The sequence below is a fragment of the Lampris incognitus genome, chromosome 6 (assembly GCF_029633865.1).
Source record: "Lampris incognitus isolate fLamInc1 chromosome 6, fLamInc1.hap2, whole genome shotgun sequence".
NCBI lineage: Eukaryota > Metazoa > Chordata > Actinopteri > Lampriformes > Lampridae > Lampris > Lampris incognitus.
Window position 1 is genome coordinate 60,401,112 of NC_079216.1, and position 23,851 is coordinate 60,424,962.

General features: G+C 46.1%; 1 protein-coding gene across 1 annotated transcript in view; it reads left to right on the forward strand.

The window, feature by feature from the left end:
* The first annotated feature begins 892 nt into the window (after positions 1-892).
* dennd4a (DENN/MADD domain containing 4A) overlaps positions 893-23,851 on the forward strand; it is a 30,449-nt gene continuing 7,490 nt past the window's right edge. Inside the window, exons 1-20 of the mRNA XM_056281177.1 lie at positions 893-1,010; positions 5,539-5,870; positions 6,124-6,370; positions 6,502-6,571; positions 6,721-6,890; positions 7,739-7,977; positions 8,111-8,177; positions 8,423-8,481; positions 8,612-8,756; positions 9,512-9,687; positions 10,062-10,162; positions 10,884-11,102; positions 11,611-11,756; positions 17,940-18,073; positions 18,469-18,601; positions 19,640-19,846; positions 19,956-20,084; positions 20,184-20,328; positions 21,648-21,770; positions 22,321-22,431. Of these exons, the coding sequence (XP_056137152.1) occupies positions 5,560-5,870; positions 6,124-6,370; positions 6,502-6,571; positions 6,721-6,890; positions 7,739-7,977; positions 8,111-8,177; positions 8,423-8,481; positions 8,612-8,756; positions 9,512-9,687; positions 10,062-10,162; positions 10,884-11,102; positions 11,611-11,756; positions 17,940-18,073; positions 18,469-18,601; positions 19,640-19,846; positions 19,956-20,084; positions 20,184-20,328; positions 21,648-21,770; positions 22,321-22,431 (2,932 nt within the window). The 5' untranslated portion in view covers positions 893-1,010; positions 5,539-5,559. The remainder of the gene's footprint in view (positions 1,011-5,538; positions 5,871-6,123; positions 6,371-6,501; positions 6,572-6,720; positions 6,891-7,738; positions 7,978-8,110; positions 8,178-8,422; positions 8,482-8,611; positions 8,757-9,511; positions 9,688-10,061; positions 10,163-10,883; positions 11,103-11,610; positions 11,757-17,939; positions 18,074-18,468; positions 18,602-19,639; positions 19,847-19,955; positions 20,085-20,183; positions 20,329-21,647; positions 21,771-22,320; positions 22,432-23,851) is intronic.

Sequence of the window (23,851 nt, forward strand, 5' to 3'; positions counted from 1 at the left end):
ACTTTGCAATTAGCAGAAGTACCACTATTATTAACCATGGAGCAGGACCGTGGAGCGATCGTGAGTGTAAAAAAAAAACAAACAAAAAAAACCTAGGAAAATGTCCAGACCCAAGACGGATCCACTAGCGCAACGGCAGGAAAATGTGAACTAAGTGCAATTCTCCATAATGACCACACAGCGGCAGTAGAGGTAAACGGATTCGCTCTGTACGTTACGATGCACAGCGAATCTGCAGTCCTCGAGTTGTCTGTGTACTGATCCATGTTGCAAATTCCAAAATAAAAAAATTTCGCATCCGATCTTTCGAATTCAGTTGGTTTAAAAACGGTGCTTTAATTCTCCGCCTCAGCTTAGTGACAATGAATCCGTCTTGCGTGCAGCAATGTGGTGTTAAAAGCAGCGTCGGACTCCGCTACCATCCCGGGCTAGCGCGCGCTTTTACTTGCGGCGCGTTCACCGCTCCGCTTTCTAGCAGACCGAGCGGGTCATAAGCTCGCCGGACCCGCGCCCCTGTGAATTCACGGTTCTGCAACCCCCCCCTCCCCCCAAGGGCCAGCTGGTTTTATTGTTAACACAACCCGGTTGTCTCGAGTTCAACACAGAGAGGCGATAGAGGTTAACGAAGACTCCTAATTTCACACGGTGTCTGTATAATTGTTATATTTGTTTTGATGGACGTAGGCTCCTGTTAGCCACGAGCCACCGATGACGTTCATGGGGTGGGTGGTGGTGGGGGGGGGGTGTAGGCAGTCACGTGATGCGCGCAGGTCCGAATAAAGCGCTCCTCGGGATGAGAGTAGGTCCACGAGACCTCTATTCGGATACCTCTCTTCCACCGGGATGGGGGGGGTTGGGGTGGGGGAGAAGATCTACGTTTGTTTTCCCCAGTAAGAAATAGTCCCGATCTTCATATCTGGATCCTCGCCGTTCGTTCGCCAAGTGGAATCTGGGCACTCGACGCGCCTGCGGCTCCGCACGTCATCTGACAGTCGTCGCAATTGTGGGACGTGAGTACAGAGGAACCGAAGCAGGTCGTTTTTTCGCTTGTTTGTGTTTTTACGTCCAGCGAGTCGCTCGCGTCTGAGAGGACCCCGACGTCGTTCGCTAACACGGTGTAGCCGCGCGCCGTGCGTTCGGACGCCTCGGGCCGAATCGAAATAACGGAATCGGTTTCATTGTGTCGTTCTAAGCTCGTGCGGCGCTTGCGTGCGTCGTGCGTTATCCCCCCCCCCCCCCCGTGTCATTGCGCCCGAGCGGCGCCTCGGCGTGACCCGCTACATGTTCACGGCGAGCGCGTCGGTCACCGTGTAATCCTGTAGGAGATGATTTCATAGCGTACCCCCCCCCAACCCCCAACCCCCCCCCCCGCCGTCAGGATGGCCCATAAAATGGCTTCTCTCAAACGCAGACGTCAGAGAAACCCCCTTGTATAATATCGTGCGGACTGGTCTGATATGCGAGTCACGGCTGGTTACTGATTGGCATGGTGAAATCTGGGGGGGGGGGTTACCCCCCTCCCCCCCCCCAAAGAAAATAAAGACCAAAGCTGGAAATAGGGCATTGCAATGGATCATTTCAATGTTGTTGTTTTTATGTATGTACTTATTTATTTATTTTTGGTGAGGCTGCACCTTCCCCGCTTCATCCTGATGTGGTCTTTGTGGTCTGCCCATCGAGTCCCCACCGCGCCCCCCCCCCTCCCTTGTAAAGCAGGAGGAATGTGTGCGTGTTGAATGGCTGACATGAGGGTAAGGGCTGCTTTCCGTGGCTAAGAGGGAACAGATGCCGAGCGGGATGTTTTGGTGCTGCCGCCGAAGTCCGGACCGTCCATCCTCTCTGCCCCCTGCTGCTAGCACGTTCCCTCTAATCCCTGGCACGCAGACCTGACTGGCTGCAACAACTCCAACCCCGTGCTTGCTATCTGGGCGCTATCTTGGGCCAAAGGTCAGAGGCTTTAGGTTGACGTCACAGAATCACGTGCCCTGGATGCTCTGGAGACGGCTCAGGTTAATACAGCCACAAGGTTTAAATGCAAAACTCCAACCTGGTGTTCACTGGTCTGTTGCCCTACTAACAGCACATCCCGGGAAGGAGAATGGACATGATACATAATCCTTTAAGTTGCCCCAAGATGTTGATGTAACTCCTGACGTGTTCATTTCGTGAATTAAAGACGTGCTCTCTTTTGTCAGAGTCAACTGCCGGGACGTGACTCATAATAATTTCAGTCGCTGTAAATGGGGAAGTTTTTATTTCGGGGGGTTAAAGCTCTTGAGATCACCGTTGGGAAAGAGGCTCCCAAAGAGTTCTGCTTTCATGCACCGTGATGCTAAGGGGGTGGGCTCGCTTGCGTTGGGCGTCTAATTCCCCTCTGACTTGGTCAGGGGAGGATATCCGCTGCGTCCGTTTACCACGCCGCGTTTGATGAAGAGAGTCAGAGCTTTGACGAACGAAAAGATTTGCACAGCATCTGGCGGAGTTTCAGGGGGGCCCAGTCATTAACTTCCTTTTTAATCGCCTCTCATCTTTTTACTAATTTAGTACAATCATTTTTGGTTTAAGATGGAAAAAACTCGTGTGGGAAATTGCTCTCATCATCTGGGCCATTACGAAACACGGGACCGTCTGAGAGATGGTTAGATCCCCCGTACTGCAATCTGAGTAGAGCACATCTGCAGGCACCACGCAGGCACGTTGGCATCACTTGTAACGATGAACAGACTTTGTCACCCTGAAGTCCTCTTCCTAGCGCTTGAATGATAGAACTTAAGTCATGTTCTTTTGTAATGTTGTTCCTATGGTGAGGATTAGATACAAATTTAGGTCTCAGCGTCTGGCTGCGAGGGGTGGGATAGATGCAGCGTTTGTCACGGTAGTTGGAATTGCAGATTACCTCTATATTTAATCCTTAATCTGCCAAGTATTATGTGATGCATCTGCCGGTGGCCCAGTGGTTAGTCAGCACTGTTGCCTCACAGTAAGAAAGTCCTGGGTTCGAACCCCCAGGCCGTCCCAGCTCCTTTCTGTGTGGAGTTTGCACGTTCTCCCCGGGTCTGCGTGGGTTTCCTCCGGGTGCTCCGGTTTCCTCCCGCCATCAGAAAGACATGCGTGTTAGGGTTAATACTCCTGCCTGTGCCCCTGAGCAAGGCAACGGAAAGAAGAGCTGGAGTTGGTCCCCCGGGCGCTGCAGCTGCCCACTGCCGCTACACAATAGGACGGGTCAAATAAATGCAGAGGATGAATTTCCCCATGGGGATTAATAAAGTACATCTTATTTTATCTTATCCTGTCCCGTCAGTTGTGTAATTTCGTAGTATTTATGTAATTCAGCGGTGGAGGTGTGGCTGAGAGTATTTTTATTTTTTTCATGGAGGGGGATTGGCTCAAGTGGTAGGTCCCATTAAAGGAAAAGGTGCATCTCTTAGAGGAGTAGTTAAAGCCTTGCTTTTCGTCACATTTGGGTTACTGAGCAAGGTCGGCTGTCAGCGAAGATCACCACTAAAGCAGCTTCAGGGATATAAGGTGTTGTTTCTTTCTTCTTTAATCTTATTTTTCCCGTATTCTGCATCGTTTAAATCAGAAGTAGCCCGGTGGATGCATCTTAAATATAACGTAAGTGTTAACATTCATGATCGCTATGCACGTGACCATAATAACTCATGTCTGTGAATAATGGTTTATGTTATTTTCTGCCCGGATTATTGAGCACGCGTAAACACATTGGTTGATGTTATGTTTCATAAAAACAAAGAAAGGTTTAGAAATTATTGATTTCCTACTCAAGAGATTGTTTCATAACCAGAAAAAGTAAAGTTAATGCGCTACTTAAAATCTAATGGAGTTTGCCTCATGTGGCTTCTTGTTCAGCAAGCTCTGAAATCTGATTTAAATATATACATATACATATACACACACATATATATACATACATATATATATATATATATATATTATGTCATAGAGTCAACAAAATGTTAAAAAAGCCATTATAAACTTACATAATAAACCAAATAAACATAAAAAAGACACCTAATTTCTCTGTAAAAGTAACAAAGACTGGATTCACAGTCATTGATGAGTTGGTTTTAACTGATTTACAGCTCACGGCAGGTTTCTCAGTGGACCTCAATGTGGATTTTTAGCAGTCCGGGAGATCTTTGAATCCGCGCTGAGGCCCAGAGCAAACCGAGGGACACGAAAGGATAGCAGATAATACATCGGTGCTAAGTTACTGCAATCGTTTCCCCCTTTCACAAGGGGAAATAAACCCCACTGTTGATGGAATCAATTACAAAACGGGACGGAGCCGCAAACAAGGTCCTTCGGGATACCGAGGATTCGACCACGTAGTCCAGCCAACGCTGCTCGCCACTTCCCCTATTTAGAAACACATCGGATACGTTCCTAAAACGGGAAGTGTGTCTGTCTTCCCTGACGTTTTATTTAAATATATTGGCAGTCGCCCGTCACTCTTCCGGTTAAGCTCAGATGTTGCACGTGTGACTAATTCGAGGAGGCTTTGTTCGACATCCAACAGATCGTTAACAGTTGGTCATCGAACGCGAGGTCATCCCGCAGCATGACTATTTCAAAAACCGGTGTTCGTTTCACATCATAATCCAATAAGCGGCGCTTAGGTCTTCGTCCTATCGTTCTGCCACATTGGGGGAGGACGCCATATGGAGAAATTAGCCTTGGAGCCAATGGAAGCCAAGGTCCTAAGTGGGCAAGACGCTCTCGGAGGCTTCTTCCGAGCGGCGACATGAGCAGAGATGAGGGGAGCAGCTTTATTGTGACTGGCTAACATCCCGGCGGGGAAATAGCAGCCAGCTGTTTAACAGTTTGCTCGCGAGTGTGGACAAACTGCGAGGAGAGATATCAAGTCGGCCCTCTAGCAGAATAACCCAGCCTGGCTGGAGAGGCCTCCCTGAGCGCCACGCCTTTTGATGGAGCTTCTCCACCACCAGCTGACTCACAGGCAGTCTGTCCCGCCTTTCGTTTATCGCGTCGCTGAGCGCCGAATCTGGATATTGCCTCTCTAGAAGCTCGCGTAAGGCCCCGGGGTATTTATTTCTCTGTTATGCTTCGGTTTCCTCAAAATGCACAGATTTGACTTTCTTTCTTTTTAACCAAAAAAAAAAAAGCTGTGTATTTTACTTTATCTAATCTGTTACGGCACACACCAGGGTCGTGGTCTTAAATGCTGACATATTTCTTCCTGAAATATGGTGGGGGGGTTTTTTTTGGGGGGGGGGGGGTTTGTGTGAAAGGAATGCATAGTAACTGCTTCCAGATGCTCTCAGTTCGACCGTGTTTTCGCTTCTCGAGTGTTAACGCAGACTTCGTGTTTTGCAGATGCTGTGTACACCACCTCTGTTCCGGTCTTTAATTCAGATTCTGTGTAAGGAAGGGGAAAAAGGGGATTCCTTTCTGATGTTATTCCATATATCTAATAGATTGATAACGAGGCTTAACTTAGGTGCCCTCTCCCACCCCCCCCCTCTCTTCCTCTCTGTTTCTCTCACTGATCCCCAGTCTACAGAGTGGGAATGGGACATGATGGAGGATAAAGGGCCTCGTGTAGCCGACTACTTCGTAGTCGCCGGCCTAACCGATTCGTCCAAACCCCTGGAGGAGGAGCTCCACTTTGATGATGCCTGCCCCCGATCCGCCAAGGCCAAAGCCCCCATCACCGACGTCACCGTGGTCATTCGCTCCCTTGGTGAAGATGTTCCCCCCGGCTTCGCCTGTGTTGACAGCACCCCCGCCGGTCTCTCTGCCGAGCTCAACGGTGCCAGCCTCAGAGGTCCGCAGATCTTCCTGTGCATCAAGCGAGGCAGAGATAAGCCTCCACTGACGGACCTTGGGTGAGCGGTAATCCTCTGTCCCTAACCCTTCACTTCCCCAGCAGCTCTAATCCCTCCCCTTCCCTGGGTTGCTCTAATCTGCTCGTGCACATCTACTCGCCTATGTAATAGATATGCCATCCCGCTTCCCCAGCAACGCAAAGCTGAGCCCTCGCAGTTGTTCCCACTAGCCGACCGTTAATGTGAACAATGGTTCGTTCCTGTGGTACACCGTATGTGGCGACTCCCCCCCTCACCCTGCGTTACATTTCAGGGTTCTGTATGAGTGGAAAGAGAAGCTGAAGCCTGGGTGCCACATAGTCCAGACCACGCCTTCAGGTCGGCCTGCCAACATTAGTAGTTCATCCTCTCAGCGCATCTACATCACCTACCGGCGCGCCCCGCAGAACCAGCCGCACAACTCCCTGGCAGTCACCGATGTCTGCATCATCATCCCTGGCAAAGGGGAGACGCCCCCCCACACCTTCTGCAAGGTGGACAAGAACCTCAACAGCAGCATGGTGAGATGCAGCTCTGAGGTCGCTGCAGCTTTGCCTGTAGTTTTGTCCGAAGGGCAGCAACTCGTTAACAATAGCAGCGTTTTCTCTGAAGCTGCTGATAAATTGCTTACTTGTATTTTGCTGTGTTTCAGTGGGGGTCCTCAGTTTACCTTTGCTATAAGAAGTCTTTGGCTAAAACCAACACGATAGCTTACAAAGCAGGTATTGTATGGCTTGTTCATTTGGAATTTGTTCCGATTGCGGTGTTTCCGCGCCTCATTCGTGAATCGGTCACCATATGTGTGAGTAAAAGCTTCTACTTTGACCAGACACTTGTTTTTATGGGGGCTGTTGTGTGTGCTTTTGTCCAGATTTACTGTGTCGATACCCGGAGCAAGACTACGAGTCCTTCCCCCTGCCCGAGTCTGTGCCTATGTTCTGTCTGCCCATGGGTGCGACCATTGAGTGCTGGCCAGCCCACACCAAACACTCTCTGCCTGTCTTTTCCACATTTGTACTGACCGGGGCCTCTGGAGAAAAGGTAGAATTACTACGTAAAACTTCCTATTTCCTTCCCCCTCCGTTTTTGACGCTCCCAATTTCTAAGTTTCGTTATCTTCTTCCCATCTCCCTCGTTTATCTCTCCGCTATTCTGTAACACATATGAACACAGAAACATACAGGCGCACACACATATACACAAAATCTTCTCTCTCTCTCGCTCTCTCTCTCTCTCTCTCTCTCTCTCTCTCTCTCTCGCTCGCTCACTCACTCTGCATCATTGGGCTTTTCCCATCTGGATCAGCTTGCTGATGAACGCCAGTAGTATTTCTAAGAATACCAGATAATTGTAATCAACTGACAGATGCTGACTTGAATAGAGAATGGTCCGGGGGGCGCGTATGGAATACGAAAAAGGGTTGTTTGCCTTTGAAAGCAGCAGGGCATAAAAAGAAATTTTGCGCTTGGTCTTTTGAATAATGTATTCCTCGTCCATCCCTTGGCCAGGCACACGATTTCTAAATGTTGAATGCGTGGGTCGGTGCACGCTTGTTTCTGCCCCCTCAACCTCCGGCCCCCCCCGGCTGGTCCCTTGGCTCTGTTATAGTTGGTTTACCTACGAAGGAGAACGAACTTCAAAGGACTGAGAAACTTTTAGCTGCTTAATTTTCATGGAAATTCCCCTCTGGGTTAACCATAGCGTTTTACCACCAGATTAAAGAACTCCGTTGCCCAAAAAGGATATCTCACATCTAGGGTCGGTGTCTTTGCAACGCTTGCATAAGGATGTTCTCGTGTTTTCATGCGGGTACGCATGTCTGCGTGCACACGCTGCAAACCTCTCTCTGCTGATATCCGTAATATTATCGGGATCTCTTTCTCTTGCAGGTGTATGGTGCAGCCATCCAGTTCTATGAGCCCTACTCGGAGGAGAGCTTGACTGACCGGCAGCGCTCCCAGCTGGGGCTTCAGAGCTGTGATTTCCAGCCTAGTGGATCCAGGAGCGTCCACGGCAATAAGAGCATCTGCCTTCTTTCCCACTGGCCCTTCTTCCAGTCCTTCAGGAGCTTTCTCACTTTCCTCTACCGATACTCCATCTCAGGACCACATGCACTGCCTATTGAAAAGTGAGCAGCGGAGTCCACTTTTGTGTCGCCGTCGGAAGTCTGCCAACAAGCTTTGCGTTAGTCTCGCTGTTTCGTGTGTGCCGTCAGGGTTTTGGAAACCTGATTTTTTCTTCTTCTTCTTTCTAATCCACAGGCACATCTCTCACTTCATGCAAACAGTCCCGTTTCCCTCCTGCCAGAGACCACGCATCCTAGTACAGGTGAGCGTTCAATTCATCTGAGGGCACGGCTCCAGATCTGTGTTTGCCCTTCTGGATGGGTGGGTAACAAATGTCTTTGTTTATGTGGTTTATGGCACGTAAGCTGTTGCTGAAGGGGTCGTCAGAGTCAGAATACTTTATTCATCCCTGATGGGAAATTGGCTCATGCCCCTGCCTCTGCGCTCTGGTGTTGTGTTTGATTAAGGACGTGTGTAAACCTGCACTGTCTCGCGTGTCATTCACAGCTCTCGCCACACGATAGTCTGATTCTGAGCCAGCCCGTGTCCTCCCCGCTACCTCTCAGGTAGTAAATGCACTGCTGGATTACACAGTGACAACGCATTTGCTGCTGCGTGACCTCTGAATCAAGTAGTACAAATATACTTACGTGTTTGCATTTGTGTGTGTGTGTGTGTGTGTGGGGGGGGGGGTAGTGGTGGAAGCCTCTCCACCCTGTTACTGAATCTGGGTCCTAAGAACGCAGCCACTCTGTTGGTGCTTGCAGTCACGGAGCACAAGATCCTGGTGCACTCCCTTCGTCCAGCTGTGCTGACCAGTGTTACAGAGGCCCTTGTGTCGGTGAGTGTCTCTTCCTTATGGCAGTTACACAACCATATCCATCACTCTGTAATCATGGGTAGGGGAAGTGATGCATGAGTTTGGAGGAATCCAAAGTCGCTGTACAGAGCACATGGCGTTTAGTTTACCAACTCACGTGTGTTGGAGCCACAAAAAACATGCACGCCCAGGGAGCGTAGCGGTCTATTCCGTTGCCTACCAACACAGGGGTCGCCAGTTCAAATCCCTGTGTTACCTCCGCCTTGGTCGGGGGTCCCTACAGACACAATTGGCCGTATCTGTGGGTGGGAACCCGGATGTGGGTGTGTGTCCTGGTCGCTGCACTAGCTCCTCCTCTGGTCGGTCGGGGTGCCTGTTCGGGGTGGGAGGGGGAACTGGGGGGAATAGCGTGATCCTCCCACGTGCTACGTCCCCCTGGTGAAACTCCTCACTGTCAGGTGAAAGGTAGAGGCTGGCGACTCCACATGTGTCGGAGGAAGCACGTGGTAGTCCGGAGCCCTCCCCGGATCAGCGGAGGGGGTGGAGCAGTGACCAGAACAGCTCAGAAAATAGGGTATAGGCCAAGTATAATGGGAGAAAAGGGGGGGAAAAAAATCTAAAAAAAAACAAACAAACATGCAAACTCAAGAAAGATGCTACAATAACTGGTCCCCTGGTTACAGCAAGAGATAGCCTAGGAGCACTCTGTTTGTCATCATGTGTGTTGCTGGTATTGGCGCTTCTGTCCCGATGAAACTGTCACTCCTCTCTTTCAGATGATCTTCCCTTTCCATTGGCCATGCCCCTATATTCCTCTGTGCCCACTGGCCCTGGCGGATGTGCTCAGTGCACCATGCCCATTCATTGTGGGTGTGGACTCCCGGTACTTTGACCTGTATGTGCCCCCAGCTGACATCAGCTGTGTGGACTTGGACACCAACACCATCTCCCAGTGAGTGAATTTGGCCACAAGCTGCTCTGAGCTCAATGGCTGCCTCGAACTAGAAACGGTCGCCGTTGTATTATTTCATCCCGCCTCCGTGGGTTTTCCAGTATAGGAACCTGTTCACGAGGTTATCAGTACTGTCCGTCAATGCAAGTCTCTCTTATGTAACCAGAGGCACTGGAATGCAAAAATGTTCTTCCTGCGTACAAACGAGCTGTGGGGGTGCCGCCCATCTCCCGCATGAATTTAGGAGATATTTCGTCGAGAGATTAAACTGTCAGTTCTGGTGTCAGCGAGTCTGTCTACATTCCCTACATCCCCTCTTAATGGTTTTTCGGAGTGTCCTCCCCTGTAACGCAAACCATATGCCGTGTTTTCAGTAAAGACGACAAGCGGGCTCTGACGTGGAAGATCTTACCCAGGAGAGCCTGCAAACACCTTCTGAACACCCTGGGCAAGATTCACCAGCACCTTATGGAGGGTGAGTTCAAAACAGCAGCGCATCATTTCGTGCACGGTTTCTCTTGACTCTTAAAACAGATGAGCCTATTCGGACAGCGTGTAAAGAGGAGGTATACCTTGGCACGTTGTTTATTTTAGGATGCTATTTTTTTTTTCTCATCCTGCTTTTCTCGCATTGCAGGTACGTGACCTGTATTGACACCTCCTCAGCTACTAAAAAAGAGCACTCCTTAGCGTTTTTAGCAGCCGTTGCTGCTAAAAATACCCCGCGGTTCCAGCAGATTAGATTAGATTAGATTAAAGTTTTAATGATCCCCATGGGAAAACCGGAGCAGCAGATAACTGGATACAGCCAAAGGGGGGGAAAAAAGACGATCGAAGCAGACAGAAATAGGGAAGAGAGAACATTAGATATAATCCGCCCAGTGCCGGCAAAAGAAACATGCTCTGCAAAAAAACCGCAGTGGCTATAATGACAGGGAGGTGTGGAGAATGTCATCGAAATCTTTACCGATCGCTGAGTTGGAAATCGAACAAAAAAAGTCGTCAGGTTAATGCTGAAACTTAGGTTACCAAAGTTTGGGGTTTTGTGTTAGTGGTAAGGGTCTTTTTGATGGTCTTCCGCTGAACATGCTGTGACGTTTAACTGTATAGGTGATGGGCTCCATGTCACGTGTGTTCTTGTAAATGGCCAACAAACATTTGTCACTGCAGCGTTTGCTCTTATTGTGTGCGTCCAGGTGGACAGCTGAGTTACGAAGATGGGCAGATGGAGCAAACGGTGACAGACAGCGAGTTCAGCGGCGGGAAAAGCCTCCACACCCTGGAGATGGAGATCCAGGAGGCCTTCCTCCGCTTCATGGCCGCCATCCTCCGGGGCTACCGCGCCTACCTGCTACCGATCACCCAAGCCCCCTCCGAAAAGACCACTGACGCCAGCTCCCTGTTTGATCTCCAAGGTATGCCTCCATCGCCTCACTGCCACCCCGTTTTTGTAGTCGGCGGAACGCCATCTTACCGCAAATGGGACCATTCAACATGCAGCGGGGATGCAGCTGCCCTGCTGTCTTGTCATGTAATGACTAAGTAGGTCAAAACCCTGAGGTCTGGAGTCGAGTTATCATATATTGTTCTAAAACATCTCTGTAATGACTGGTGATTTAACTCAGGCCTCACTGGAAACTAAGCACGGATGACAAACGACTATGATTAATTACGCAATCTCCTTGCACATCTGTGTTCGCTTATGTAAGCAGTGACCGGGAACAACTTGTTTTTTCTTTTTTTCTTTTTTACCACAGCTTTAATTTCCTGTAAGTTTAGGTTCATTGTTGCTTTAAGAGTCTGCTGAGTGATGGGTCATGTAATTACGGTCCGCTAAGCAGTCTAATGACGCTTCCTGTGTGGTCACCCGTCCACTTGCATCGTCACATCTGTCTTTCCCGCTTGTGGTCTTAATCCCCGTAGGATTTCTGAAAAGCCGAGACCGCTCCCATCAGAAATTCTACTCCCTCATGACCAAGACTCAAATGTTCATCCGTTTCATCGAGGAATGCTCCTTTGTCAGCGATAAAGACGCTGGCCTGGCTTTCTTTGATGAGTGTGTTGACAAGGTAAGATTTCCTAGTATACTGACAGACAGATCTATCGCTCCATACAGTTAGACAGGCTTACACAGATATGACCCTGTGCTACATCCAAAACTGCCGTAAATTTAATCTTTATTAATTTTCTTTCTTTCTTTTTTTTTTGGGGGGGGCACAGGGAATGTTTTATTACTTTGTGCCGGAACATTAAGACCCCCCCACCCTCTCACTGAACTCACTTAGAGAGGAGAACATGTCATCCCCCTGATTAAAGAGGTTTACTCATGTGTTGTTAATTTTAAAGCAATATGCAGACCCAACAAGCACATCATATTAACTAATGGGAGTAAGCAGAGTAATTAGCACTGCAACGTCTCCCCTGAGCAACTCATTAACACTTTAACAAGCAGTAATCAGGGATTCCTCCTTTATTCCCTCTATTTGTCTTCCCCTTACCTTTTGTCTACTGTTTTTTTTTTTACTTTCTCTCTCATCATGCTGTTATATTGTCTCCTTCCTTTCCGCTGCGCCGCCTGCTGTCTCGGTCATTTCTGGGCAGTTATTTGCCTCTGGAGGCAAGGTAAGCGTCCATTACCTGAGATCTGCCATTTTTGTATTCTGTGAAAGGGGTCGTTTCACCTGGATCGTTTAAGCGTTTGTTTTTCGTTTGTCAACACGTGGTGTAATCTACGGCCCTGTTTAAAGGTGCTCCCTTTACCCCCAGTAGGTGACTCAGCTTTGCTCGGTGGAGTGTGTGTGTGTGTGTGTGTGTGTGTGTGTGTGTGTGTGTGTGTGTGTGTGTGTGTGTGCAGACACTCTATGAATAAACCATAGAAAGAGACACTGTTAGGAGCGCTTGAAGGGGCTTGTAAGCTAGGAAGAGCATTGGCTGTCTCTGCACGTTAGTGATCCAAGTGTGCATTACTGAATCGAAGGCCATTAGAGCGAGCCATACCGACAGGCCAAGCAGAACTCCTAAGAGTTTCTTGGATACTTGACATGAATTATTTGTGCTTGCCAACCCACATTTTCTTTGTGCGTTTCCCCCTTGTCGGCCTTTCAAGTGGCCTTTCTGAAGTATGTGAAAGGAAAATTGTGAAAGACCGAGGCAAGGGCAAGAATCAAAATTAACAGCTCTTTCTCAGTCATAAGTATAATTTAACTTTAATGATGGTTGGGAGTTCTGACTGGGTCTGGGAAATAACCAGGGGCGGACAGTAACAAAGTACATTTACTTGAGTACTGTACTTAAACACATTTTTTGAGTCGCTGTACTTTACTTGAGTATTAATGTTTTTTTTTGTAAACTTATGACTTATAGGGGCGGCACGGTGGTGCAGTGGTTAGTGCGGTCGCCTCACAGCAAGAAGGTTCTGGGTTTCGAGCCCCGGGGTAGTCCAACCTTGGGGGTCATCCCAGGTCGTCCTCTGTGTGCAGTTTGCATGTTCTCCCCATGTCTGTGTGGGTTTCCTCCAGGTGCTTTGATTTCCTTCCAAAGTCCAAAGACATGTAGGTCAGGTGAATCGGCCATACTAAATTGTCCCTAGGTGTGAGTGTGTGTGTGTGTGGTGGTGGTGGTGGTGGGGGGGGGGGGCTCTGTGATGTCCTGGCAGCCTGTCCAGTGTGTCTCCCCGCCTGCCGCCCAATGACTGCTGGGATTGGCTTCAGCATCCCCGCGACCCTGAGAGTAGGATAAGCGGTTTGGATAATGGATGGATGGACTTATGACCTTTACTCCACTATATTTGAAAGAGAAATGTTGTACTTTTGACTCCACTACATTTCTGTGAAGGTTCCCGTTACCCTGCACCCACACCGGTAGCGGCTTTATCGCTGTATGTCACCAAGTCACTGTGTTGCTGTCGCTGGCTGCAACCAGCTTGTGGGCGTTGCTAACGTAGTTTTGAGGAAGTGGGCTACAAATGTATTGACAAGAGTTGCATCAATTTTAAAAAAAAAGTATATACTTATAAATATTATACATGCATTATATTTTATATTTATTTATATCATCTTTGCGATATTCATCGTGGAGTTGTATGTTTGTATTTTCTTAAAGGCAGGCCTATTAATATATCTCCCAATATATGCGTGAACCCACAAATCAGGTGCATTCCCGCTAAAAAATACATTTCGGAGGGAATTTATTTTCCTATAAATAGTGCGATCTTGCTTCAAACACTGTCGTTTCACCACAAAGTAGCATTCGCAGTCGCCGCTATCCATGCGCAGAGACGGCGCCGCCGGAGGTGATTTTTATATGAACGGTTCAATTTTAGCTTTGTAGCATATTCTACCAGCTTTTTGTACTACAGGTTCTACAAGCAAGTCGGTGCATCCAGTAGGTTGTATCAGAGTCCTTAGGTTCTGTAAACGCATTGTGGCAACAATACAACAACGCGTTGACGTTAAAAAGAAAATGTACTTTTGAATACCTAAGTATTTTTAAAAGCAAGCACTCCGTACTTTACCTAAAATAAAAAATTTGATTGAACAACTTTCTCTCTTATTGGAGTGATATTTGACCAGAAGTATCTGTACTTTGACTCAAGTAATGGAGTTGTGTACTTTGTCCATCCATCCAAACATTATCCAAACCGCTTACCCTGCTCTCAGGGTCATGGGGATGCTGGCGCCTATCCCAGCAGTCCACCTCTGGAAATAATTATGCATAACTACTCATCTGGTAAATAAATATTTGGCAACTTTATGGACGCAAGATAAAACAACAACAAAAAACACGACATGACAGGGGGAAAAAAAATAAAAGGCAAAACAAAGAATTCTTTGCTGAACTCGTTTCCAGCAGACTTGCGCAATCAGGAAGCTACGCTTTGTTTCTTATGCACCCTTGAGCTGTATGAATGGTCCATGTGGTTTTTACTGAAAAAGTGGAACCATTGATTCATTCACGTCAATGCTGCTGAGGCTGACAATAACAGCATGATTGAGAAAGACCTCTTGCATGTAAGAGGAAGGAGAAGAAATGGGACAACATAAAGCAGGAAAGAGGAGAGCGCATACAGGTCAGCGAGAGCCACTTGAGTGAGTCACCCGCTTAACTGAGCCGAATACACTCTGTAACACGGAAACATGAGAGCCCTATTCAGCGGCTAATATGAAAGCACACACTGATATTGACATTTTCTGCACGGCACAGCTGACGACTCATCAAAACCTGTACTTGATTCGAATAAGCTTACTTACCAGGCACCAGCTTAACAGGCTTTTGTAATCTCCCAGACAGATTCCAGTGGTCCTTGATACACCTTCCTCTTCAGAAGTGCTCACCGCACAGTGAGGATAGCTAAAACAAAAATCTGGCAGTAAGGTGTCAAACCTAGTTTGCTGCCTAGACTGTACAATGGAATGATCACACGTCCCTAAAGCAACGTACCTTTAGGAAATTTTGTCCAGGGCATCATGGCAATCTAGATGAATTTACTCTTTAGTCTTACACTCAGCACTGGGTCCCCTACCCTATACACTCAGCACTGGGTTCCCTACCCTATACACTCAGTACTGGGTCCCCTACCCTATACACTCAGCACTGGGTCCCCTACCCTATACACTCAGCACTGGGTCCCCTACCCTATACACTCAATGACTGTGCCCTGACCCATTCCACCAACACCATCATTGGAATTGCGCCCCGACCGACCAGAGGAGGTGCTAGTGCAGCAACCAGGACACATACCCACATCCATCTTCCCACCCGCAGACACGGCCAATTGTGTCTGTAGGGACGCCCGACCAAGCTTGAGGTAACACAGGGATTTGAACCAGCGATCCCTGTGTTGGTAGGCAATGGAATAGACTGCTACACTACCCACATGTCCTTAATTGTCTTTTTCTGATCATTTTATGCCATTATTATAGTATAAGCCTAATAGTTTAATAATACACATACACCTTATGAAGAAGAGCCATTTAGTAGCACTGAACATTGAACTGAACTGATCCTGTGGTTATGCAGGACATCTTCTTTCAATGTTGGATTCTGTCAATTGTGTGACCACAACGTCCATTGCACATTGTCTGTCTTGGGAGGGAGTGCTTTGAGTGGCTGTTGCAGCTAGAAAAGCGCTATAAAAAATGCAACTTGATTGATTGATCATTAAGTTCACGGACAACATGAGTATGGTTGGACTTATCTCAGGAGGAGATGAGACCGCTTACAGGGATGAAGTCCAAAGACTGACAGCGTGGTCTTTCGAGAACAATCTCATCCTGAATGCCTCAAAAGCAAAAGCATTCATAATAGACCTCCAGAAGAACAGTGCAGATCCCAATCCACTATTCATCAATGGGGACTGTGTGGAAAGGGTCCCTGTTTTCAGGTTCCTGGGTACGCACATTGCTGAAGATCTCTCCTGGACTACCAACACCACCGTAGTAGTCAAGAAGGCACAGCAGCGACTCCGCTTCCTGAGGATCCTAGGGAAAACCAACCTGCAGGAGAAGCTGCTGGTGTCCTTCTACCGCTGCTCCATCAAGAATGTGCTGGTGTACTGTATCTCTACGTGGCATGCCAGCTTCTCAGCAGTGGACAGGAGAGCCCTTCAGAGGGTCATCAATACTGCCCAGAAGATCATCGGCAGCCAACACACTGAAAGACCCATACCACTCTGGACATCATCTATTAGACCTGCTGCCCTCTGGTAGACGCTTCAGGTCCATCAAATCATGGATAAACAGACTTAAGAACAGCTTCTACCCCAGAGCCATATGAGAACTGAACACTGCCAAACACTGACGCTGACAGTCCAGGACCCGTGTGACTATCATTACTATAATAATTACAGTTATATTTATAGAGCGCCACACAGATGTCTGCATTCCAACTGCACCTTTGTATGTATAAATTCCTGAAGGGTCCTTAAGGCCATGGGGCTATAGGGCTATATGTATTATATTGTGGGAGTGCAGGAATGAGGAGACGGAGAGATCGAGTTGAGTCAATTCCATTTACTTGCCACACAAAACGACACCGATACAGCACAATCTCTCATGGCAACCAGCTAACCGCTAGGCTGCTGCAAACATGGCTCACCCCGGAAACTCTAAGCAGTGCCTACGTCAGCACTCTGAACGTCTGCCTTAAAGGAGCAGCAGCCCCTGGTGAACCTACCCTCAATTGTGTATCACCACTATATATACATATATATATATATATATATATATATATATATATATATATATATATATATATATATATATATATATATATATATATATAAGAATCCATTTCTGTTTTAGTTCGAATAGTATTCACCAATCACATTTGAGTAGGCAGCGATTTCTGCAGGACCATGCTTTGGTTGCATGTTGGTAACAGTCCCTGTGGGGAGGGAAAGAGGCAGAACGCATTGGCCAAAGTGTGGTCTGGACCTAAATCACCTACAAAACGTATCGAAGTTGGTGTATTGAGTGGAGAAACGTTCAACTCGTGTCGAATACTTGTGAAACAATCCGGTTGTAGACGTCATCCCTCAACTCTGACTCCATTCTCACGTCTCAAGTTGCTAATCTGACTGTAAACAATGACGGGTGCACAGAAGAGGAAGTCTTCATAGGAAACGGAAGCGAGCAACCAGCAGCTACACCGGTAGCCCCGAAATATTGACTGTCGTCCCCAGAGCTAAATCGTCATCAGACCAGTTAGCCTCTGGGTTCCAAGATTGGCTGCTAATGATCTTTCTTTTTTTATCATATTGTTTTATAGCTTATTGGTTTATAGGGTACAGTGAACATATTTTTATTTATTTAGTTATTTAGCTATTTTGAACTTTGTTCTATTGTTAATTGCTGTTTGTTATGTGTGAACACACCATCAGGAGTTCTACTCCATTTCATTGTACTCTGTGCAATAACAATAAAGGAATTCTTCTCTGAAAGGAAGGGGGTTGAGGAATCATTGGAGGAAACTTTTGCTTAGGCAAATGGCCATTAGATAAATGGTTTGGGGACCTGTGCCAGAATCCCGATTAAAAACTCATTTTATCATTTTTACCTAGACCCATTTCTGCCACCCATTTGCTCACATCTCTATAGCTGATGCAATCTAAGAGGTCATATGAGATTCCCAAGAATCCTCAGATGGCAATATCCTCTTTTCCAGACTCTTTGGGCTTTGTGTTTCAGAACAGATCAGGGGAGAAATCCGGAATTTGGGGCTGGTCAGTGATCAGTGTTTCTCTCGTTAACTAGATGGACAGTGAACGGCCAGAGGACACCAGACTGATTGAACTGGATGAATCCCACCGCAGCGAGCACACAGTCTACATTAATCCTCCAGAACTTCCTCCACTGCCTCACGGAGAGGAACATCCTCTGTGTTACAGGTACTGCAGTACTGCGTCCCAGCTGACCAGGCATATTCTCAATTCTCCCTGCCCTCTGCTCACACTTACAGACACATGCACACCCTCAGATATGCACTTACACACAGAGCACATTTCAGTATAACGGGGCACACAATGCAACTCCGACAGGAGAGACTCAGCTTAAATTGCCTCCATTGTTAGAGAATTTGTCGCTGCTGTAGGCCTTTGTGATTATTTTCAGCTGGAACACTTCAGCTTTTTGGATTTTGATGTCAGTGCCGAAGCCTCCAGGGTTTCAAAGCCAATTTATTGTGCTCATCTTGGTCTGTCAGTGTTTAAGTGGGATAGAAGTGCATTTTATGTACATTTTGGCGTATGCCAAAGTATCCAAGCGCTTGTGTTATTTTGTGCAGCTACTCCGGGTTCCCTGTGCTAAACGCTAAGCTTCTGGAGCCACTGCTGGGGCCAAATCCTCCATCAGCCAGCATGGCCCCGCGCCACAGCAGCCCAGCCAGCCCTACTGCCATCTTCAGACGCTCCAAACAGGTCAGCCATTCAAAGGGTTTGATTCTTCTGGGGATAGTTTACTGAACAGGGAGCAAAGCCCACGGGAGCCATGAAGATCAGAAAACAATGGGGATCATGAATTTCCCAAATCATGTTTTCATGATTTGGATTTTTTTTGGGGGGGGGGGGTAATTAACTAAGATATTAATTGCCAAATTGCCATAATTTTGCTGTGTGCATTTCCATATTTTTTCTATAGCAATAAATATGTTGTACATACGATCCTGAATTTAAAAACTTCGTTTAATGGGGGTGATTTAACACTCATTTACTACAAATATCCAACTGTGCTATTCTTCCTTTCCTTTCACCATCCAACGGTGGTGGCACAATAGGAAGCTGAATTTTGTCATTGCGCCACAGCCTTTGCATTTGACCCATCCGTTTCTTATTTGCTAATTATTGTACTCAACACTATTCGACTGTGTTGTATCATAGGCGGTGTTTGTTTTGATATTTGCCTCCGAGGCACAGATCTGCTGATGAAGAGCAAGTGTGCTTGCATCATGGGTGTTTATGACCAATGATTCATTGTAAATCTTCCCTGAGGCACAACACCCCCCCACCCCCACCCCCCCTCCCACCCTAATGCAAAAGTGTGCCCTGTTCAAAGCTGTTCTATAGGTCACAACCCGCTGAATACCACTGGCTTTATGTTTGGCCTCACAAGTGAATGACAATTTACCCTTATTTTGAAAGATAAGGAATACTATACAAAAAGAAAACACTTAGCCTTTTCCCTGGCTTTTGTTTATTCGCTTTTGCCTCTAGTATGTATAAGAATTCTACATGAATGTGAACTGCATTATCCACCAGGGTATTGTGACTTTGACCCATGCATTACTCACCATTAATTTCTTGTGATGAGGATAATGTAAGAATTCAAAATTATTGTACCGCTGCATCATATATAATTCAGATAACAGTATCAGCTTATTGTAGCAAATGTAAATAATAAGTAAATATTATCTGAAGGAAGATGGGTTACCTTTATATTTGGTCTTTATTTAATCCCAGGAGATTAAATCAGCTCAGAGGATGGCCAAAACATATTCATCAATGCCACAGATGTGGTCCAAATGCCTGCTGCGCCACTGTTACGGCTTGTGGTTCATCTGCCTGCCCGCCTATGTCAGCACCTGCCACTCCAAGGTGCGGGTTCTGCATATGGCCTATGACATGCTGAGGAAAATGCAAGACAAGAAGCTGCAGGCTCCCGATGAGGTAGGAAGTCACTTCAGGGTGTACCTTTACTCAAGGATCTATTTAGATGCATAAGGTGTTCATCATGAACATATCTGGATATGAGATTTCTGGTTTTCCCCTGGGCAAGGTGTGCTACCGTGTGCTGATGCAGCTGTGTGGCCAGTATGGCCAGCCTGTCCTGGCTGTGAGGGTGCTGTTTGAGATGAAGAAGGCTGGAATTCATCCCAACGCCATAACCTATGGCTACTACAACAAGGTGGGTGCCATCAGTACTGATACAAATAAACAAGCAAATTGCAGTTTAGTATAATTCTGTCAGAAAGTACATGGTCATTCACTTATTACCTTGTTCCAGGCCGTATTGGAGAGTACCTGGCCCTCCAGCACAAGAGGAGGATATTTTTTGTGGGGCAAGCTGAGGAACGTGGTTCTTGGTGTGGTCCAGTTCAAACAAGTGGGAAGAAAACAGCAGCCACCACCTAGAGATCCTCAGATGTTGGGTAAGACCACTGAGCTTTAGCATTATTTTCTTTTGTTTTGTTTTTTTAATTATGTAATTATTATAATATATGTTTTATATTATATATATTATATAGTACATTTATTAAATATTAAAAATTAAATAAAATAAATTAATTATTAAATATAGATTTATATTATATATATTATGTTAATATATATTAAAACATATCATATATTAAATATAACATATTTTAAATATATTATTATAAATTATTTTATATTGATTACAGCCACCAATAGACACATAAGCAATTATTGCCAAAATTCCACCTAAAATCCACTTTATGATTGAGCCCCACTCATTTTTCCAGATCGAATGAAAGAAATGAGGCTTCTCACAAAGAGAAGCAGTTTTGAGTTACCTGGGATTTTATAAAGTTCAGCTTTTTCCCCGCTATGACTTTCCTAAATTCACCGCAAGTAACTGGCACATTTTTCTGATAAAACAGTGAATTCTAAGAAGGAAAAGTACTACATCCTGCCAACCCCCCACCCACCGACCCCCATCTCATAACTAGGCGAAGCTTAGCCTCAGCCCTCTCCTAATGTTTTATGTTCCCAACCAGCACTTACTTAATGATACCAGTTAAAGTGAGGAAAGGCCTCCTCTCAGCTTTTGTAGCATACAGATTGCGCTTGATGTCGGTCCCTAATTCCCAGGTCTTCTCACTACAACTCGCATTACCAGAATGGCTGTGTGTGTTAGGGTCTCCTATAAAATAAAACTTTACGCTTGTCCGCTACAGCAAAACTTGTCTCACAGTAGGGGTCTTTTACATTTCATTTCAGTCACTTTTAAAGAGAATTTTGCCTTAAACTCTCAAATGTGTGGTAAAAGAATTTGTCATTTATTCCATAAAAAAAAACAAAAAAAAACGTTGGCGACGAGTCTACCATTCATTTATTAAATTGCAGTTTGAGATCTGGATGTTTGGAAAGGATAGAATTTCATACATGGAGCCAGCTGAACTATTACCAAGCTCTGGCTTTCTTTTGTAAAAACAAAATTTTTGTATATATCGGGTGTTATCAGGAATTTGACGACTTGAGAGACTGACTGCTACCCTACTTTATATGAACACTGAGAAAAAAATGAAAGCCTAACGATTCTTGTATCTGCTTCATGTCACATGCACTTATGATGATAGTAAAGTATTGCAAAACCATATTGGCAAAGAAAGATGCTCATAACATGCTGATCATTTCATTTTTAAGTTATCTATTCATCCTGTTAATGGACTTGTTAAGTGTTAAAGCCTCCCATACACGAATCCTCCATTTTGTTTTCTTCCCACAGATGGAAGTGATCTCGACACGGTCAGCCATGGCAGTCTCGACAGTGCTAATGACTCTGCAGAGCGCACCTCCATCGACACTGACTTCACCAAAATGGACTCCAGTGATGATGGATGCAGCACAGGTAATAAAACACAGTGACCCTCCGTTCCCCCACTCATTAATACACAACAAGATAATAATTGTCTCTCTTCAATCTTCTCCTTTAATGCAAAGTCTGTTTTAGCCTCGGTATCCCTGGGGAGAATGTACTCACAAGATCTATCACCGCCCCCACAGTAAACTATCAAATAAAGGCTGATAATCCATACAAACAACCTAAAGAATAGGAAACAAGTTTTGCACTTTTTCTTCAAGTTGGACCCTCTGTCTCACATAATCATTTCAAGGATTCTGTCCCACTCCTCGGCTGCGGCTGCTTTCTCTGCCCCGAGAGTGTTATGTGATTTAAGCCTTAGGGAACGTCAACCATGGTCTGTTGGAGGGCTGAAGAGAGACTCTCAGATGGGTTGTCTTTTATAAAGGATCCCAGGAGATGAAAGGGGTTGGTTTTGTTTTACTCCGGTCTTTCAGAGAGGACAGAGAACATGAGAGAGCAGTGGGACCGGGGAAATGTTACCATGAAATCGATACTGACAGGTGTTGGGTTAGTAAAGCTTGTTTTCCTTTTTCAGGTGGGCAATCAGACCAAGGCTATGATTCGCTGTCTAAAGAAGAGGAGAGGATGGGTGGCAAAGAGGGTGACAGCATGCCCCTAGTGGAAGACAAGGGACGGAGGGAGTCTTGTGAGTTCTGTTTTAGAAAACACTTCTAATCCCTATTACTTAATGACCCCTTCCCGAGGGCAAGAAACAAATCACCGTGTGCTGGGAGTGAAATTAATTCTCTCCCTTTAAGAGTCGGGGTATCATCATCCAATGTGGGCGGAATGCATTCTGAACATATCCATTAGCTGTTATATTTAGATGTTTTTGAGATTCAACCGATGGAGTGAATCTGTTATGTAATCGGGTAACCTAATATTTGGAAATGATGCTCGTTTATATCGGAATGCTTCTAGAAGAACTGTTCTCTGTGTCTGAATAGTAGCTGCAGCCTTTATTTCGTCTTAGTTGTGTCTTGGATACATCTCACTAGAAGTCAGTTGCTCATACGCTAAAGGGATGGAATACAACTCAGCCATCTTATGCCTGTAACTACCAGCTTTGGCTGCCTTCTACCTCTGCTGGGTGGTCCCACAAAAGTTCATGTTTACTAGCTGGCTTAATAAGAGAGTCTAGCTGGGGGAAAGTTCAGACAAACTGCAGCAGGGGAAACTAATTCTGACAACTGACATCTGACCAGGCCCGGTTTGAGACCACACTGATGGGGATTGGGGTATGGGGGCAGTTAGTGCAAGTTAAAGTTCAACTTTATTGTCATATGTATTTAGAGTACAATGCAATTATTGTGCTCTGGCCCTCTCTGACGTAACACAAGGGACACAAGGAATGAATAATACAAGAACACGCCACCCCCCCTCCAAAAAAAACAGACTTTGTGTACAGTGAATTCATACATTATAGACACAATATACAGTACACGATAACACAACAATGTAAGGTGCAGTATTATGTAGCATCGTGTAACCAGACTCCATGGTCCAGATGGATAAAATAACAATTTATTTGTGCATAAAACTCACATGTTTCAGTTTAATATCTCTGAATACCCACTCTAAATATGGAGCCGCACTGTGTTTTAATCTGAAAGTGAGCGTTGAAACCCCGGTTGGGAAAGGCCAGACCAAACAACTGCAAAAAAGAAAGCTCTGATTGATGGTCCCTCTTTATCGTCAAACTGGCATGGGCACCCTGTGGGTAGACCATTATAAATTACCAGATGACTTCCCACATGGAAGGCCACATGTCCAATAACAGAAAAGGAAGGGAGCCTGGAGGATTGAGCCCTCCCCCTGCCTGTTAAAATCATGGACATATATAGTAATGCCTCCAGAGAAAACTTACAAGAGCCTGAGCCAGGTAATGTCTGAGACATTCTGGGTACAAGAATATGAGTAAGTGGACAGGTAAGATGAATTGTTTAGAACTGGTCCAAAACACGTCTCACCCATATTCAGGCTTCCACAGGCCTGTTGTATGAATGAACCCAATGAACAAAAGTTGCCAACCCCCAGGCGACTTTGTAGGGGAAGCTACCTGATCA